General features: G+C 49.4%; 1 protein-coding gene across 1 annotated transcript in view; it reads right to left on the bottom strand.

Moving 5' to 3' along the window:
- The window catches only part of ELAC2 (elaC ribonuclease Z 2), a 183,555-nt gene that overhangs the window by 8,147 nt on the left and 154,831 nt on the right, over positions 1-20,577 (bottom strand). Inside the window, exon 23 of the mRNA XM_029600234.1 lies at positions 17,083-17,227. Coding sequence (XP_029456094.1) covers positions 17,083-17,227 — 145 coding nt within the window. The remainder of the gene's footprint in view (positions 1-17,082; positions 17,228-20,577) is intronic.

Below are 20,577 nucleotides of genomic sequence, written 5' to 3'. Positions count from 1 at the left end.
TATACTAGATACAGGCAGGGACAGGACACACTAAACAAGGAACACTGACCACAGAGGTCTAAACAGGCCACAGAGCAAAGACAGGCAAGGCGTGAGAAGGCCTGGAGGCTACAAGGCAAGGCCTGGATAGACCGCAAGGCAACAGTGGCTAGGGCAATGATCCAAGGGACACTCCATGCCAAAGACAGGAAGGTTTGGCAAGGCTGGATTATGTAGTGCTGGGGCTTGGTGTGGTGCAGGAAGGAGGAGGAAGAACTTGGCAAGGCTAAAGACAGGGTTCACCGAGGACTGATGGCTAGGAGGCTGCACCACAAGTTGGGTTGGATGACATATGAGGAGACTGCTTTAGTGGCTAAAAGCAGAGCTCACTGGAGGCCTCTGCAGGTGGGGAGGTGTCAGTTGTCCAAGACAGGATAGGTTAAGGCTGCATAGCAGGTGAAATCCTAATAGTACCCCTCCCTTTCAGACCCCCCTCCTCCTGGGTCCCATTTTCCATGGGGTTATGGCAGGGAAGACAAGGCGAGGCTTGGCTGAAAGATTTATCAGGACAGACACCCTCTACTGGATGGTCAGGCTGCATCTGAGCTGGCTGTGTCTGGGCTGGAGTCCTCTGCTGGGCAGGTGCCCTCAGCTGGGCGGACAGGGAACTGGAGTAAGACACCTGGAGTAAGAGTCCGAAAAGCAGGATCACTGGCACAGCGTGACTAGGAAGTAAGGCTCCTGGCTTAGGATCCTTTGCAGACTGGACAACTGGTACAGGGTGAATGGAAAGTTGAAGATCTAAAACAGGGTTTCCTTAAGGCTGTAGCAATGACTCTGGACTTTTCTGTGGAAGAACTTAAAAACCAGAGTCTCTCCAGAACTGGGATGGTTCAAGACATCTGGGTACCAGGGTAACTGGATGCACAGCTCCTCCTTCTGGATGCCAGGTGGTGGGGAGAGGGCTGGACTCACAGCTCCTTCTTCTGGACATGGGCTGGACTCAGCTCCTCCTTCTGGATGCTAGGGTAAAGGAGTGTGTTCTCTTGTATGTAAGGTTGGATATAGACCCCCTTCTGAAGCAAGTCTGTGGATGCAGGTTCTTCTTGGAGCAAGACAGGAAGACTGGATTTCCCTTGAAGAGAAGCAAATGGACTGGGGCCAGAATCTATGCCTGGGCAACATGCTGATTCAGCCTGAGGCAGGTTATCAGGAAGTGTTTCCCCAGAGTGTTTAATAGTAGAACAGCATCTGCTAAAAGCTGGGTGGTTATATTTTATTTATTTATTTTAAAGCTTTTCTATAACCGTTGTTTGGTGGGGACAGTCACAACGGTTTACATTAAGGCACATAAAAGTAATGATACTACAATTTGTCCATTTACATAGGTGCCATAAGGTTCGGTAACAGTTTGTGATCAGTGTTAGTTATAGCCATATTCCCCAAGTACTGGATGGCTGACATGGACTGCTTCCTCTGGAATGGATCAACAGGAATGGAGTCAATCTCAGAAGTTGGTTCCATCTGAAGGGAAGCACAAACAGGAGCGAGAAAGACTACTTGCTTAGGAAAAGGGGTAAAGTTAATTGCCTATGGGCTGCAGGAATGGTTGGTAAATCTTAAGAGGCAATGGAGAAATTACTTACCTGATAATTTCGTTTCCCTTAGTGTAGACAAATGGAGTCAGGACTAGTGGGTTTATGCTCCCCTGCCAGCAGATGGAGCAAGCTGACATCACAGTATACATAACCCTGCAGTGACCCCAGCTTGCCAGTATTCTCTGTATTTAAGGCTTTTATATACCGACTTTCTTGATACAAATCAAATCAACTCTGTTCTTTAAAAGCAACTGTGGACAAACTAGCAAAAAACGATTAAAAACAGGTAACCAGAACTGTACTCAGCCAATCATACTTACCAGTAATCTCTTGGGACCCAGAGCCCCACAGGAGGGCTACTGACACTCATGAGGTAGCCAAGGGTGGGAAGCTGAGTCCATCTATCTACACTAAGGGAAACGAAATTATCAGGTAAGTAGTTTCTCCATTTCCTAGCATGTAGACAGATGGACTCAGGACCCGTGGGATGTACCAGAGCTACTCCAACAGAGTGGGAGGCTGCCTGCGGTCCAGACAAAACCGCACATGCAAAGGCTGCATCCTCCTGCACATCCAGACGATAAAACCTGGAAAACCTGTGTAAGGAGGACCACGTTGCAGCTCAGCAGATAGACGGGAGACAGACTAACCTCCGCCCATGACACTGCCTGAGCCCTAGTGGAATGAGCCTTAACCTGAGTAGGCAACGGCTTCAGCATCCACATACATGGCTGAGGGCTCTTCCTTAATCCAATGAGCTATGGTAGCCCATGAAGCTAGAGCATCCTGCTTACTCCCACCATGGAGAACAAACAGGCAATACAACTTTCGAAAAGGTTCATAAACCTCTAGATACTGCACAAATCGTTTGACATCCAAGAAGTACAAAAGGCAAAACTCTGTATCCCTAACCTTAACCAGGGATGGCAAGGAGATGGACTGATTCAAATGAAAGTCCGAGACTACTTTGGGCAAGAAGGATGAAACATATAGAAACATAGAAATGACGGCAGAAGAAGACCGAATGGCCCATCCAGTCTGCCCAGCAAGCCTCACACATTTTTTCTCTCATTCTTATCTGTTTCTCTTAGCTCCTTGTTCTATTCCCCTTCCACCCCCACCATTAATGTAGAGAGCAGTGATGGAGCTGCATCCAAGTGAAATATCTAGCTTGATTAGTTAGGGGTAGTAGGGGCAGTAACCGCCGCGATAAGCAAGCTACACCCATGCTTATTTGTTTTACCTAGACTATGTTGTACAGCCCTTGTTGGGTTTTTTTTTGTTTTTTTTTCTCCCCTGCCGTTGAAGCAGAGAGCCATGCTGGATATGCATTGAAAGTGAAGTATCAGGCACATTTGGTTTGGGATAGTAACCGCCGTAACAAGCCAGCTACTCCTCGCTTTGTGATTGCGAATCCTTTTTTTTTCTTCACCCCTGTCGTTGAAGCTATGCAGGATATGCGTGAAGCATCAGTTTTTTGTTTTTGTTTTTGGTTTGTTTTTTTTCCCCTGCCGTTGAAGCAGAGAGCTATGCTGGAAATGCGTGATGTATCAGTCTTTCTCCCATGCCGATGAAGCAGAGAACCATGCTGGATATGCATGGAAAGTGAAGTATCAGGCACATTTGGTTTGGGGTAGTAACCGCCGTAACAAGCCAGCTACTCTCCGCTTTTTGAGTGCGAACCCTTTTTCTTCTCCCTTGCCGTTGTAGCAGAGAGCTCTGCTGGATGTGTGAAGTATCAGTTATTCTTCTCCCCTGTCATTGAAGCAGAGAGCTATGCTGTATATGCATTGAAAGTGAAGTATCAGGCATATTTGGTTTGGGGTAGTAACCGCCGTAACAAGCCAGCTACTCCCCTCTTGTGAGTGCAAATCCTTTTTTCCATTACCTCTTGCTGTTGAAGCTTAAAGCAATGTAGGAGTCACAGTAAGCATGTGTATGTTTATTTAATAAGGGTATTGTGTCAATAGCCATCATTCTGGCAAGTCACCCACTCTTCATTGGCGGCCTCTTGACTTTATGGATCCGCAGTGTTTATCCCATGCCCCTTTGAAGTCTTTCACAGTTCTGGTCTTCACCACTTCCTCTGGAAGGGCATTCCAGGCATCCACCACCCTCTCCGTGAAGAAATACTTCCTGACATTGGTTCTGAATCTTCCTCCCTGGAGCCTCAAATCGTGACCCCTGGGTTCTGCTGATTATTTTCCTATGGAAGAGGTTTGTCGTCGTTTTTGGATCATTAAAACCTTTCAAGTATCTGAAAGTCTGTATCATATCACCTCTGCTCTTCCTTTCCTCCAGGGTGTACATATTTAGATTCTTCAATCTCTCCTCGTACGTCATCCGATGAAGATCCTCCACCTTCCTGGTCGCCCTTCTCTGTACCGCTTCCATCTTGTCTTTGTCTTTTTGTAGATACGGTCTCCAGAACTGAACACAGTACTCCAGGTGAGGCCTCACCAAGGACCTGTACAAGGGAATAATCACTTCCCTTTTCTTACTCGATATTCCTCTCTCTATGCAGCCCAGCATTCTTCTGGCTTTTGCTATCGCAAAAGCCAGAAGAATTATGGAACAGTACTCAGCTGTAATGCCCCCAGAGTCACCCGAAGGAACAGCTCCCAGCAAAACAAGGCCTGCAACTCAGAAATCCAATGTGCAGAGCATATAGCCACAAGGAACACAGTCTTCAAAATAAACAACGGTAAGGAAAGGCTACATAGTGGTTGTAACGTAGGGCCCGCCAAAATGTCCAGCACCAAATTAAGACTCCACAATGGAACTGGTAGCCTCAAGGGAGGTCTAAGGTTCTTCACTCCCTTCAAAAAACAGGCCACAACAGGATGAGACAAGGAAATACCATTCACTAGGCCTGTGAAACAGGCAAGAGCTGCAACATGTACCTTCAAGGAATTAAGGGCCAAGTCTTTATTCAATCCAACCCTGCAAAAATCCAGAATGAGAGGGATCTTAACTGAACGAGGAAGAACACCCCGCTCCTCACACCAGGCCTCAAACTCTCCAAACCCGCACATAAACCAAAAAAGTGGAGAACTTGCGAGCACGGAGTAAAGTGGCAATCACTGCAGAGGAATAACCACGCTTTAACAGGCACGCGCTCTCAAAGGCCAAACCGTAAGACAGAATTGAGTCAGATCCTCTTGAAGAACTGGTCCATGCTGAAGCAGTTGCATGTGCGATGGAAAACTAAAGGGGACTTCCACCAGGAGTCATCGCAAATCCGCATATCACAGATACCTGGGCCAGTTCGGCGCCACCAGGAGAACTAGCCCCCTGTAGCCATCGATCTTGCTAATTATCCTGCTCAGCAAGGGCAACGGAGGAAAGGCATAAAGCAATTTGTCTTCCGGCCAGACCTGTACTAGCACGTCTATTCCCAGAGACTGCGGATCTCTCCTGCGCCTGTAGAAGCAAGGGACCTTCACATTTTGAGAAGTCATCAGCAGGTCTAGGAAAGAAGGCCCCCAGCGATCCACCATCAGCTGAAACACCTCGGCTGACAACACCTACTCTCCTGGGTCCAGACTCTCTGCTGAGAAAGTCTGCTGTTATGATGTCTTTCCTGCAATGTGAGAGGCTGTGATCATCTGCAGATGACCTTCCAGCTATTCCAGATGGTCTATTTCCTGTGACACTTGCTGGCTCTTGGTTCCTCCCTGGCGATTGATTCAGGCCACAGTCATTGCGTTGTCTGACATCACACTAACTGCTTGATTCCGCAGCCTGTGGCTCAACTGCAAGCATGCCAGCCGTACCACTCAGGCTTCCAGGCGATTAATGTTCCAGCGGGACTCTTCAGCATACCAGTGCCCCTGGGCAGTTAACTCCAGACAGTGAGACCCCCCCAACCGTGGAGACTCATCTGTCATGAATACCAACTAGGCCAGAGAGGACAAGGGAACACCCTTTCTCAGATGATCCTCCTGCAACCTCCACTGGAGGTGGGAGCAGATTTCCATCGGCAAGTGGAGTATTGGTGTTCCAACCAGATGGGAATATGAAGGTAAGCCTCTGACAAATCCAAGGTGGTCAGAAATTCCCCCAACTGCACCACCACAATTACAGAACATAAGGTTTGCATTCGAAAATAAGTCACCTTCAAGTGACTGCTGACCCTCTTGAGATCCAAGATGGGACGAAAGGAGCCCTCCTTGGGCACAAAATAAATGGAATATCGCCCCATACTTTGAGATGTGGGCACCAGAACCACAGCCCTCTGAGGAGCCTCTGAAGCGTGAAATCCACTGCCTGCTTGTTCTGCGGAGAGTGGCAAGGGGACACCATGTACGCATCCTGAGGAATACTGCAAAGTTCCAGTATACACCCTTCGCATATCACCTCCAGGATCCACTGACCTCAACCCGCCTCCGACAAAAGAGACGTCCCCCAATTTCCTGTTTCGGAAGGTGGGTTGGCAAACCTTCAGTGGGAAGCTCGGGAAGGTTCTCCACCTGAGCCCACTCCTCTCTTGGGCTGCTGGGATGAAAGGACTGAAACCTATTAAAAGGCTGTGTGCTGAATGGTCATCCCTCTAAGACTAAAATGCTTGGAAGCCTGGAAGCGACCCCTCTAAGGGTCACTTTATCTATTCCTTATCCTCCAGCAACCGAGGCACCGGAGACTCACCCCTTACTTTAAAGGGCATCTTGGTAAGACTGGCTTTGGAAGCTGTGTCAGCTGACCAATTTCACAACCAGAATTGATGCCTTGCCACTATCATTGAAGCCACTCCTCTGGCCAAGGTCCAGACCAAATCACAGCCTGGGTCTGCTAAAGGCGGAAGCAGGCTCCATAACTGCTCTGAAATTTCCTCCAGATTCAACCTCCCAAGAAAGAAGCAGACAAGACCTCGCCACTAGGGCACAACAGGAGGCAATCTGTAAATTTATTGCCACTACCTCAAAGGCTTGCTTAAGAATAGCCTCAATCATTCTATCATGTATATCCTTCAAGGACGCTCCTCCCTCTATGAGGATAGTCGTCCGTTTAGACATAGCACATACCAGAGCATCCACTTTGGCAAAACACAAACACTCTCTCGCAGCCAGATCCAGGGGGTACAGGCCTTCTAATGTCCAACCCCTTTAAAATTTGCCACTGGGGCATCCCATTTCAGATCAATCAATTCCTGGATGGGATAAATCATCAGGAAAAAAAAACAAGAGGCTTTACGAAAGGAAATCATAATGGGATTCTTCCTTGGCTCTTTCATAGCATCCAAATCAGGAACACCCAGCTGTTTCAAGGCCTGGGAAAATCAGGGGCAGCAGTTCATCTCTTTGAAGGAACCACAACATGGTTAGATATGGTTTCAGCCCTGGAGGAATTTCCCCATCTTCCAGGGAATCAGGATAAACTTCATTATCAGTGCCATCCGGATTCCTGTCGGGAATACCCGCAGGGAACAGAGGTGAGCCCTGACAGTTAAGTATAGGACTGGAAGAGAGAGGATCCACTGGCTGAGGGTCCAACCGGACAGAAATGAGGGAAGCAGAGGACTGTGCCTGAAGAAAGGCTTGTAAGCCTTGAAAAAAAATTCCACCCAAGAAAAAGCAGCTGGGTCCTGACCAAGCCCAGAAGGAACTGGAGCTGGTCCCACACAACTGACTTTGCCAGCGGAGCAGCTAGTCAAGGTCTGGCATTCTCCATCAAGGCTGTGACCAACCCATCATCAGAATGGGAAGAGCCAAGCTTAGTAAAATCTGAGGAAGAGAAAAGAACTCTTCCCTGAGCATCTGAGCCAGGTCAGGCTGAGAAGCCCTAATATGACAGGCAACACAAATAGGAAGACGCTTAGGCTTCTTGCTTACCAGCGCCATCGCTGTGGTAAACATGCGTCGAGCTCAAAAATAAAATGTGCCCAAAAATAAATACCTAGAAGAAAGCGTGGCAAGGTGCATGAACAACTTGTGAACCCAGTTAAGCACGTAAAGAAGTTTGGACGCGTAAAAAGCGTGCTCAAAAACTGAGCGCACAACACTGCCTGAGTGAGAAGGAAGCTCCCTTTATTGTTCTTTACCTGATCTCTGACCATCACCAGCTGAAATAACAATCAGGCCAATGGCTAAGTAGGGGAGAGGGCACAAGCCTTCACCGCCATGCTCCCTCATTCCTTTTCCTTTTTTTCTTGCGCCTAAACCTGACAAGGCACAGAGGCTCAACAACTCAATTGATGGAGAGCCCCAGACTGAGTTCACTCCAGGAACTCACATCTGTTTCTTTCTTTTCTTGACCACAACAACAAGGAGAAAAGAAAAAAGAACAATTGTACCACAAGGCTGTGCTCAAAAAATTTTTTAAACTAAAATTGACCGTATCGGCAAGCCTGGCAACAAAACCCTGTCAAACATGAAACAGGGATTGTCCGGACTTCTCATCATTTACAGTCAACCTTGAAACTCTATTTTTTACTATACTTTTTTGGAATTTGATTTTTTAGTTGTTTTTTCAAATTTTTTTAAAATATTTTCCATAAAATTTGTAAATCTAGATCAATATGTTTCAATTTTAATTGCAGTCAAAGGGAACTCTCCTCTCATTATTGCCCACAAGTGTCCTATAATAGAACAGGAAAGTATTTCATACTATTTTATAAATATATTCAACATTGTTTTAGAGTTACTTATCTCATTTCGAATGAGCACTGCCAAACCTTCATCGCGGACGTGCACAGTCTCAACTCACTTCCGGACTTGCAGGAAACAGCAACCACATTGATGTACCATGAGCATTTAAATAGAGGCGAAATACCAATCAAAACCAAGGGGTGGCGGTCAGTCAGAAGAACCGACGTCATTGACGTCATTAATTGATCAGCTGTGAATCGCAACTTAAAGGGAACCCCGTCTCTGCTGTGCTTGACGTTGCCAACGTCCTTAATTACTCAGCTGTGAATCAAAAACTTAAAGAAAAAGTTAGAGAAAAACGTTCAATTCTTGTTCACCATTCAAACCTTTAGGTTGTAGTGTGTCTAGGAAATTAATCCATCTTTGCTCAGCTTGCATTAGTTTCCTGTTGAGATTCCCTCCCCGCCAATGAGGTAATATTTGTTGAATGACACAGACCCTTAGATCTTCAAAAGAGTGTTCTTTTTCTAAACAGTGAGGAACTACAGGGGCACTTAGCCGTTTCGTGTTTAAACTAGAGCGGTGCTCAATCATTCTCACTTTCAACTGTCTCATAGTTTTACCCACATATAGCATTTGACAGGGGCAGATGATTACATAGATCACACCCATAGATGTGCATGTAGTGTTCTGTCGTAGCTTGATGGTTAATGAAGGATTTTGTAATATCAATTGCGTATCATCCATCATGATATTACAAACAGAGCATCTACCACAAGGTTGATGTCTCCCTTGATCAATATTAATTTGTAATGGCGAAGAATCCGAGTGTACCAGTTTATCCCTCAGACTAGACTACACTCAGACTAGACTAGACTCAGACACACTACAACCTAAAGGTTTGAATGGTGAACAAGAATTGAACGTTTTTCTCTAACTTTTTCTTTAAGTCTTTGATTCACAGCTGAGTAATTAAGGACGTTGGCAACGTCAAGCACAGCAGAGACGGGGTTCCCTTTAAGTTGCGATTCACAGCTGATCAATTAATGACGTCAATGACGTCGGTTCTTCTGACTGACCGCCACCCCTTGGTTTTGATTGGTATTTCGCCTCTATTTAAATGCTCATGGTACATCAATGTGGTTGCTGTTTCCTGCAAGTCCGGAAGTGAGTTGAGACGGTGCACGTCCGCGATGAAGGTTTGGCAGTGCTCATTCGAAATGAGATAAGTAACTCTAAAACAATGTTGAATATATTTATAAAATAGTATGAAATACTTTCCTGTTCTATTATAGGACACTTGTGGGCAATAATGAGAGGAGAGTTCCCTTTGACTGCAATTAAAATTGAAACATATTGCTCTAGATTTACAAATTTTATAGAAAATATTTAAAAAAATTTGAAAAAACAACTAAAAAATCAAATTCCAAAAAAGTATAGTAAAAAATAGAGTTTCAAGGTTGACTGTAAATGATGAGAAGTCCGGACAATCCCTGTTTCATGTTTGACAGGGTTTTGTCGCCAGGCTTGCCGATACGGTCAATTTTAGTTTAAAAAATTTTTTGAGTACAGCCTTGTGGTACAATTGTTCTTTTTTCCTTGTTGTTGTGGTGATTTAATTGAATGGAAAATAATTAGCTCTTTTTTGGTGATTCTTTCTTTTCTTGTCCATTTTTTTTTTTTAAAGCAGACAATTCCCACTAGGGAGATGCATGTCCACCAACTGCTGGAGACTGAGAATACTGGGAGACTGATGTCAGGACAGGGCTATATGTCAGAGACGTCAGCAAGTCAGTTGTCTCAGTCTCCATTTGCTGGTAGGAGTTTATAACCCACAGGTGTGGATTGGCCTGCCTGAGTGCAGAGGAATATAAGTTGATAAAATAATGAATGGGGTAGAATGGGTAAATAAAGGACAATTATTTGTCTTTTCAAATACTACAAAATAAGGGGACACTCCACAAAAGGTAACCAGCAGATTAAAAATCATATAAAGTACTTTTTCTCTCAGCATATTATCAAGCTGTGGAATCTGTTGCCAGAAAACATGATCAAGATGACTAGCATAGCAAAGTTTAAGAGATGTTTGGACAAGTGTCTAAAAGAAAATTAGGTCTTACCTTAGTTAATTTTCGTTCCTGTAGTACCACGGATCAGTCCAGACTCCTGGGTTTTGCCCCCCCTCTAGCAGATGGAGACAGAAGTTTACAAACAAAACTCCGCCTTATCTAGGCTGGTGCCACCTACAGTCTGGCAGTCTTACTTAATGTCAAAGCAGATGAAGCCCCAAAATTACCACAAATGAACTATATACAGGAACCTACCAACCAAAGAAACAGCTCAACTATCCCCCAAATGGGACCAGAACCAGAGCCATCGATAACGAAGAAAAGAGACAACAGAGACAGAATGGACAGAAAGAAACCATACCGTCGTCAGACCGGACTCTCATACCGAACAGTAGACTCGACGGGCGGGACTCTGGACTGATCCGTGGTACTACAGGAACGAAAATTAACTAAGGTAAGACCTAATTTTCTTTTCCCTGTACGTACCCGGATCAGTCCAGACTCCTGGGATGTACCAGAGCTACCTTAACTAGGGTGGGATCCGGAGAGTCCCGCTCTGAGCACCCCTGCCCCGAAACCGCCGGAACCCGGAGCACGCACATCCAGGCGATAATGACGAGCAAAGGTATGCAACGACTTCCAGGTCGCCGCTCTACAAATGTCTTCCGCCGAAATCTGACGCGTAGAATGAGCCTTCAGCCCCACCGGAACAGACTTGCCCTGCAGCAGATATGCGGAACCAATGGCCTCCTTCAACCAGCGAGCAATGGTAGTCTTGGAAGCCGCCTGACCGCGCCGAGGACCGCCCCACAAGACAAAAAGATGATCTGACCTCCGAAAAGAGTTCGTCACCTCAAGATAACGTAAAAGGGCTCTCCTCACATCTAGCCGCCGCAAATCTCGATAATTCGGAAGCGACTTATCATCCTCAGAAAACGCAGGCAACTCCACCGTCTGGTTGAGATGAAAGGCCGACACCACCTTAGGCAAGAAGGAAGGCACCGTACGAAGCGACACCCCCGAATCCGTAATCCTTAAGAAAGGTTCCCGACAAGACAAGGCTTGAAGCTCCGACACCCTCCTCGCCGACGCCACAGCCACGAGAAAAACTACCTTCAGCGTCAAGTCTTTCACTGTAGCTCCGCGAATAGGCTCGAAGGGAGCGGAACACAAGGCCTTCAGAACCAGATTCAAACTCCACGAAGGACACGGAGAACGGAACGGAGGACGCAATAGCTTAGCTCCCCGGAGGAAACGAACGACGTCCGGGTGTGCAGACAATGCCACCCCGTGGACCTGCCCGCGCAGCAAGGCAAGTGCCGCCACTTGCACCCTGAGCGAACTGCAAGACAAGCCTTTCGCCAAACCATCCTGGAGGAAAAGCAACACCTCCGGCACCGAAGCCCGCGTAGGCCGAATAGCCTGAGCCAGGCACCACGTCTCAAAGACCGTCCATACTCGCACATACGCCAGAGACGTGGAAGGCTTGCGCGACCGCAACAGCGTTGTGACCACCGCATCAGAATAACCCCGTTTCTTCAACCTACGCCTCTCAAAAGCCATGCCGCTAGACAAAAGCATTCGACCTGGTCGAAACAAACGGGACCCTGATGTAGCAGGTCCGGCACATACGGAAACCGCAGGGGAGGCCCCAGCGCCAAGTTCTGAAGATCCGCGAACCACGGCCGCCGCGGCCACTCGGGTGCGACTAGAATCACGGGCGACGGGTGAAGTTCGATGCGCCTCAGCGTCCGACCGATGAGGGGCCACGGGGGAAAGACAGAGTAGCACCCCTGTCGGCCAAGGCAACGCGAGGGCGTCGACCCCTTCCGCCCCCGTCTCCCGGCGACGGGCAAAAAACCGCGGCGCTTTGGCATTTTTGAACGTCGCCATCAGGTCTAGCACAGGTGTTCCCCACCTGGCGCAAATGCTCCGAAACGCCACGTCCGCGAGTTCCCATTCGCCTGGATCCAGCCGATGGCGACTCAGAAAGTCCGCCTGAACGTTTTCCACGCCCGCAATATGCGACGCCGCTATGCATTGCAGATGCCGCTCGGCCCAAGCCATCAACTGCCGCGCCTCGGCGGCCACCAGCAGACTTCTGGTGCCGCCCTGCCGGTTGATGTACGCCACCGTTGTCGCATTGTCCGACAGAATCCTGACCGCCTGTCCGCGAACCAACGGCAGGAACTCCCGCAGGGCGAACCTCACTGCCCTGGTCTCTAACCGATTGATGGACCACGCCGCCTCCGTCGGGGACCATGTGCCCTGCACCGAACTCCGGAGACACACCGCGCCCCAGCCGTACAGACTGGCCTCCGTGGTGACCACCGTCCACGCGGGCAGAGCCAGCGAAATGCCCTTGGTCAAGTTGTTGTGACAGAGCCACCAGGCCATGCTGGAACGGGCCGAAGGTGGCAGCGGCAACGGCAGATGAAACTGCTCCGACACCGGGTTCCAGCGGGAGAGTAAGGCCAATTGCAACGGTCGCATATGCGCGAACGCCCAAGGAACCAATTCCCGCGTGGACGTCATAGACCCTACCATCTGTAGATAGTCCCAGACGACCGGCATGGGCTTGGCCAACAAACGCCTGGCTTGACACTGCAATTTGAGTCTGCGCTCCTGCGTCAGATAAACCATGCCCTGACGCGTGTCGAACAAAGCCCCCAAAAACTCCAGGGATTGCGACGGTTCTAGCCGACTCTTGCCTCGATTGATCACCCAGCCGAGGCTCTGCAACAACTCGACAACTCGTTGAACCGCCAACCGACAGAGACGCTCGGACTTCGCCCGAATCAACCAATCGTCCAGATACGGATGAACCAAGCACCCCTCCTTGCGAAGATGAGCAGCCACCACCACCATGATCTTTGTAAAGGTCCGCGGGGCTGTCGCCAGCCCGAATGGTAGTGCTTGAAACTGGAAGTGCTGCCCCAACACCGCGAATCGAAGGTAGCGTTGGTGATCCGCGCAGATCCCGATGTGGAGATACGCCTCCGTTAGATCCAGAGACGCGAGAAACTCCCCTTGTCTCACGGACGCGATGACCGACCGAAGCGTCTCCATGCGAAACCTGGGGATCCGCAAGCACCTGTTGACGCCCTTGAGGTCGAGAATCGGACGAAACGTGCCCTCTTTTTTTGGTACCAGGAAGTAAATTGAATACCTGCCGCTGCGCAGTTCGTGGAACGGTACGGGCACGATCGCGCCCAGGGCTAACAGATGCCGGATTGTGCCCCGTAACGCCCGCCGCTTCTCTGAAAACCCGCCGGGCGACACCATGAAACAAGGCAGGGGCCGCCGTGCAAAATCTAACGCGTAGCCGCGATTTATCACGTCCAGCACCCACTGATCCGACGTGATCTTGGCCCACTCCCCGGCAAACTGCGACAGCCTGCCGCCGATCACCGGCACCGGAGCGTGGGCCGGCAGCCCATCATTGTGGCAGCTTCCCGGCCGGGGTTCCAGACCCGGTCCCGGGTCTACCAAACCGGCGCCCGCGAAAGGACTGCGTGTACGACTGCTGCCTAGCCGCATTGTGGCGAAAAGAGGAGACCGATCCTCGCGCATTACGGGGCCGACGACCTCCACGGAATCTACCCCGCGTGGCCGGCGTCCCCCGACGCGGCCTGTCCTCCGGCAACCGATGGATCTTGTTCTCGCCCAAAGACTCAATCAAATCCTCTAGCTCCTTACCAAACAGTAACTGCCCCTTAAATGGCAGTGAGCCTAAACGAGCCTTTGACGAAACGTCCGCCGCCCAATGGCGGAGCCACAACAAACGCCGAGCAGACACCGCAGAGACCATCGCCCGTGCCGAAGAACGAAGCAAATCATGAAAAGCATCCGTGCTATAGGCAATCACTGCCTCCAGACGAGTCGCCTGCTGCGCTTCCTCCGGCGACAAACCTTCGTTAGCAGAAAGCTGCTGGGCCCACCTAAGCCCCGCACGGAGGGAGAAACCGCTACAGATCGCTGCCCGTACATCAAGCGCGGAGACTTCAAAAATTTTCTTAAGCTGCACCTCCAGCTTACGATCCTGCAAATCCTTGAGTGCTGTCCCTCCCGTTACCGGGATGGTGGTCCTCTTGGTGACCGCCGCCACCGCAGAATCAAGTTTCGGAATCTTAAGGAGCTCGAGCGCGTCCTCCGTCAGGGGATAAAGCTTATCCATGGCCTTAGCCACCTTCAACCCCAAATCAGGAGTATCCCACTCCTTAAAAAGCAAATCGGACACCGAAAAATGCAATGGAAAAGCCGTCGGTGGTCCCCTCAGCCCCAACACCACGGGGTCTGTGCGTCCTAGGCGCGACTCCGGTCGTGGCAAGTCTATCGCCAACTCTCCGAGGATTGCCGGAATTAGCGGCGCTAATTCGTCGCGCCTAAACAAACGCACCACCTTGGGGTCATCGCCATCCGTCACGTGGAGACCACTCGACCCACTAGCTCCCTGATCCTCTTCCCCGTCAACGCCCCGCGGTTGCGATTGTGGATCCGGCGCCTCCGGATCCCCGGATTCGGAGTCCGTCTCTGCATCCCCCCGCGGAGCCCCCAAACGGAGCGGGCGTGCTCCCACCGGGGGATCCGAGACCGGGAGGGACCTGGCGCTCCGTTTAGGCTCCGGCCCCCGAACCGAATCCGGCGCTCCCCGCGATCTTTTCCTGGCCTGCCTGCTCGCTTTAAAAGCCTTATGCATAACTAAAACAAATTCCGAGGAAAAGGAGTCAGAGGAGCTGCGATCCGGATCCTCCTCCGGATTGCTCACAGCAGGAGACTGGTCCCCCTCGGAAACCCTCCGCTGCGGGGACAGGGCAGGAGGAGCGTCCTCCGCTCCCCCCGGTGACGGGGACGCCGCGCAGCCAGGCCCCGCCGAGCCCAAAATGGCGGATCTTCCCGCCGAAATCGCTGCGTCCAAAATGGCGCCCGTTCCCGCGCTCCGCGGGAACGGACCTACTGCCCCCGACTTGCGTCCCGAAGCCTCCGGCTGCCGCTGCCGCTCCGAACCAGGTCCCGCCGAAACGCCCTCGCCGCCCGAGACACAGCCAGAACAAAGGCTGTCCCGGGAGAGGCGACGGGCCGCCCCGCAGGCCCTGCAAACTGAACGCCGCGGCATGCTCCACAGAGAAGGAGCAGAAAGAAAAAACCAAAAACGACCAACACCCGCGGCGCCGCTCCCGTTCCCCCCCTCTGCACGCAAACGAGCCCGAACAGGGAGAGAAAGGGAAAAGGAGAGACAGGCAAGAAAACAAAATTTTTTTTTTTTTTTTTTTTTTACCGTTCGCCGCCGGCTCCGGGACCACCTGGGGGGAGTGAACCGAGTTCCCCGGTTTCACCCCCAGGCTAGGAACGCTGGCAAGGGCCCTCAGCCCACCCTCAGCGCGCTCAACTCCCCGGAGGAAAAGCTCCCCCGGGAGGAGACAAGCTCGGACCTGCAGGCACACAACTGCGGTCCCAGCGTCAAGAAAACTTTACCAAACCAAAAACTAGACCTAACCAATCACTTTTTTTTTTTTTTTTTTTTTTTTTTTTTAAACTAGGCCTCAGCTCAGACTGCAGGTTTTGCACCCTCTCCACCTGCTAGGAGACAGAAGAAGACTGCCAGACTGTAGGTGGCACCAGCCTAGATAAGGCGGAGTTTTGTTTGTAAACTTCTGTCTCCATCTGCTAGAGGGGGGGCAAAACCCAGGAGTCTGGACTGATCCGGGTACGTACAGGGAACACATTGTTTGTCAGGTAGACTAAAGAAAGCTATTGCTATCCCTGGGAGTCAGAGTTAAATCTACGTTTTAGGATCTGCCAGGTATTTACAACCTGGATTGGCCACCAGAGAGGCTGTTGGGCTTGATAGACCTTGGTCTGACTCAGCATGGCAATTCTTATGTTCCTATGCTGCCATGCTGGGTCAGACCAAGGGTAAATTGAACCCAGCATCCTAGCTTGGATAGTGGCCAATACAGATCTCTAGGAAGTATCTAGTAGATCCCAAACAGTAGATCCATTTTTTGCTACCACTTCCAGGGATAAGTGCTGGCTTTCCCCCAAGTCAAGCAGGCTAATAATTGTTTATGGACTTTTCTTTCAGGAACTTGTCCAAACTCCCTTTAAAAACTCAACTATGCTACCTGTGTTGAGCACATCCTCCAGCAACAAATTACGTAGCTAAATTTTGAAAGCTCAAGATCTCTGTCCCATTTAGTTTTTCATAGGGAAGCCATTCCATCCACTTACTTTTATCACCCTTTTCTGTACCTGTGCAAACCATCTTTTTCAATGTGGGGAGACCAGAACTTAATACCGAAGGTTTAGTAGTACCATAGAGCTATATAGAGGCATTATGATAACCTGAATTTTGTTTTCCATTCTTTTCAGAATAATTCCTAACATTCTATTTGCTGTTTTAACATATCATCCACAATGACACCAAGATCCTTTTCCTGGGTGATGACACCTGATATGGAACCCAGCATTGTGTACCTATAGTTAGAATTATTTTCCCTATATGCATGCACCATATTTCACCCATCCAGTTCTGTTCAACCCAAATCCACAAGCTGCATCCTGAACACCAAAATCTGTCCTCTTCTGCTTCCTAAAGGGCTGGCTCAAAACATTCATTTCTGAATAGAATTGGCTCAATCTCAGAACCCACCCAGCATGCTCAAAACTGGAATCATCAGTACAAACAGTAGGGAGTTTTATGAATGCATACTCAATAGGGCTTGAAAGAGGCTCATATTTTCAGAAGAATAAGACATCCTTTAACAATTGATCTAAATCAGGCACAAATCAAGGTTCTGATCAATAGTAAAATGATTTAACTATAAATGGCATTGAAAACAAACTTACTTGCATGTGATCAAATGCTATGCCAACCTTTTCATTAAAATCTTCTCTAAAGAGCGGGATTTTCGCATATCTTTGACTGAAGTGATTTAACATAATAAATTTTGCATTCATCCTCATCCCAACATCAATGGCCTGGGAAGTTGTGCTGAAAAGAAAAAATGATAGAAAACAGACTTACTGCACAGAAAACAAAAACATTCCTAATGTCAACACATGCATACAAATCCCAACACTAATTATGAAACCAGAACAAAATGATTAAAAATATTTTAAACACTTTAAGTTTTATTAGCCTGTAATGGAGAAATTACTTACCTGATAATTTTGTTTTCCTTAGTGAAGACAGATGGACTCAGACCAGTAGTTATGTGCTCCTCTGCTAGCAGATGGGAGACTGAGTCAGATTTCAAGCTGATGTCATCCTGGGTACATATACCCCTGCACTGACCTCATTTCCTCAGTATCCTCCTCAAAAGCCATTGTGGAAATATATTCTGCATAACTTGGTTATACCTATTAAACTTTATTAACTGGCTCAACTGATTTCAAAAACTGGAGACTGCCAGTGCACTCAACTAAGTCAACGCTGATACCAGCTAACTGAGGGTATCTTGAACTGAGAGTAGGAAATGGCTTACCCGTATTTGTTTAGTCTTGAGGTTTGCTTTTCCAGGTCCTCCTTTCTCCGGAGGGCAGTCGTGGGTGGGACGCTGAGTCCATCTATCTACACTATGGAAAACAAAATCATCAGGTAAGTAATGTCTCCATTTCCTAGCGTGTAGCCAGATGGACTCAGTCCAGTGGGATGTACAAAAGCTACTCCCGGTCAGGGCGGGAGGCTTCCCGTGGCCCACTTAGTGCTGCCCTTTCTGAAGGCTGTGTCTTCTCGGGCCTGAACATCCAGGCTGTAGAACCTGAAGGTGGTCTGTAGGGAGGACCACGTTGCCGCTTGACAGATCTCGGCAGGCGATAGCAGCTTGGTTTCTGCCCAAGATACTGCTTGGTCAATCAGTTCCTGGATGGCCTCCATCATAGGGATGTAGCATGAGGCTTTGAGAAGGAACACCAAGACGGGGCTCGCATCCGTGGTGAGCAAGATCCAATTCGGTGGGGATAAGTTTACTCCACTGCTTAGGTGGTCTTCCTGTAGCCACCACTGAAGCTGAGAACGTACTTCTGCTGGATGTTGGAGGAGAATTGAATAGTCCTGGGACAGTGGGTTCCAGCATGAGAGCAAGGATTGATGGAACGGTCGCATGTGGGCCCTTGCCCATGGAACGACTTCCAGGGTTGATGCCATGAGGCCTAGGACTTGAAGATAGTTCCATACTCTGAGGCGTGCATTGGTCATCAATCGTCATAGCTGTTCCATCAGCTTCCTTCTCCTCGGGGGAGGAAGAAAGACTGTTCTGTTTGGTGTTGAAACGGGCCCCCAGGTAACTCTAGAGACTGGGAGGACTACAGACTGCTCTTGCCCGTGTTCACGACCCAACTGAGCTCCTGCAGTAGGTTCTTGACTTTGCTGGTCACCTGCTGGCTCTTTTCTGAAGACTTTGCCCTGACCAGCCAGTTGTCCAGGTAAGGGTGGACCAAGCTCCCTTCCTTCCTTAGTGTTGCCGCCACGACCACCATGATTTTGGAGATTGTTCTGGGGGCGGTTGCCAGGCCGAAGGGTAGCGCTTGGAACTGATAATGGTGACCCAGTATCGCAAAGCGTAGTTAACACAGGTGTTCTTGATGGACTGGAATGTGACTGTAGGCTTCAAAGAGGTCAGGAACTCCCCTGGTTGTACTGCCATTATTATGGAGCAGAGGGTCTCCATGCAGAAGTGTAGTATCCACAGATGACTTTTGACGTTCTTGAGATCCAAGATGGGCTGGAATGATCCTTCCTTCTTGGGAACAATAAAATAGATGGAATAGCATCCCATAATTTGTTGTGGCGCAGGAACGGGAGTTATTGCCCTCAGGCTGAGTAATCTTGTCAGAGTGGCTTCCACTGCCAGTCTTTTGGTATGGGAGTGGCAGGGTGACATAATAAATTTATCCCGAGGAATGCTGCGGAACTCCAGAGAGTAATCTTCTCGAATGATGTTTAGCACCTATTTGTCCGACGTGATCTTGACCCATCTTTGCTAAGAGAGAGGGAAAGTAGACTTCCTATTTCCTCTTCCCGTGGATGGATCTGCTCCTTCTCATTGGGTGGCACGTCTGCTGTTCCTCTCTTGGTCTGTCGATTCCAAAAGGACTGGGGCCTTCCAGAGGGATGGGCTGCTTGGAACTGCGAGTTCCTGTAGGGTCTAAAGCGTTGAGAACTTCTGCCCCTGGCTCTTCTGGGCGAGGGGCGCTGGGATTTTACCCCTGTCTTCCGGTAGCAGAGGCAATGGTGATTTGCCCCACTTGCTGGCTAACTTTTCTAGTTCGCTTCCGAAAAGGAGATCCTTTAAAGGGCATTCTCATGAGATTCACTCTAGAGGTCGTGTCAGCAGACCAATTTCGCAGCCATAACTGTCTTCTGGCTGATGTACGCACTAGGTCTGAGCTTGCACCCGTCAGGAAAGCTGCTGCAGGTTCCATCATCTCGCCAGTATAGGTTCCGGAGTTATCTACCTCTTCCGAGAGGAGCAAACAGGAATGTGCCACCAGTGCGCAGCAGGAGGCAATCTGCAGTGTCATTGCTGTTGCGTCGAAGGCCTGCTTAAGGATGGATTCTAATCTTCTGTCCTGAGTGTCCTTCAATACAGCCCCTCCCTCAACGGGAATGGTCGTTCGCTTTGAGACAGCACAGACCATGGCATCCACCTTTGGAAAATGCAGGCGTTCCTTGGCCGCTGGTTCCAGAGGGTACAAGGCTTCCAAGGCCCAACCTCCTTTAAAGCCGGCCTCCAGTGTATCCCACTCCAGGTCAATCAGTTCCTGGATGGCCTCCATCATAGGAAAGTAGCATGAGGCTTTGCGAAGGGACACCAAGATGGGGTTCTTCTTTGGTTCTGCCATGGGGTCCATGGCTGGAATACCCAGAGTCTTCAGAGTCTGGGAAACAAGGGCTGGTAATTCATACTTGTGGAAGAAACGAAGCATGGTTCGGTATGGTTCCAGGCTTTTCTCCTTCTTCCAGGGAGCAGTCATCATCTGAGGTATCTGGGTCCCTGTCAGGGAGACTCTTAGTTAGACGAGGCATTCGAGTAAGGCCAGGAGGATTTTGTGCTTCCGGCAGGGGCTGAGCATGTGTTGCAGCCGGGGCTGATTGTGCCTGTATAAAGGTTTGCAGCCCCTGGAAAAATTCCAACCAGGAGAAGGTCCCTGGGTCCATGTTAATCCCAGGTGGAGCTGTAGTAGGGTCCCCTAAGGTGCCTTCCTGTGGTGCAGGCATCTCTGAGTTGCCTAGGTCTGGACCAGACCCGTCCTCAGGCAGTGAAGGACCAGGCTTTGGTCCCCCTGGGCTTCTTCACAAATCTGACACAGGCAGGACTCAAGAGCCACGCAGCCTGAACT

The sequence above is a fragment of the Rhinatrema bivittatum genome, chromosome 4 (assembly GCF_901001135.1).
Source record: "Rhinatrema bivittatum chromosome 4, aRhiBiv1.1, whole genome shotgun sequence".
Lineage (NCBI taxonomy): Eukaryota > Metazoa > Chordata > Amphibia > Gymnophiona > Rhinatrematidae > Rhinatrema > Rhinatrema bivittatum.
The sequence above is the reverse complement of the archived record's forward strand: the minus strand, read 5'-3'. Positions and strand labels throughout refer to the sequence as shown.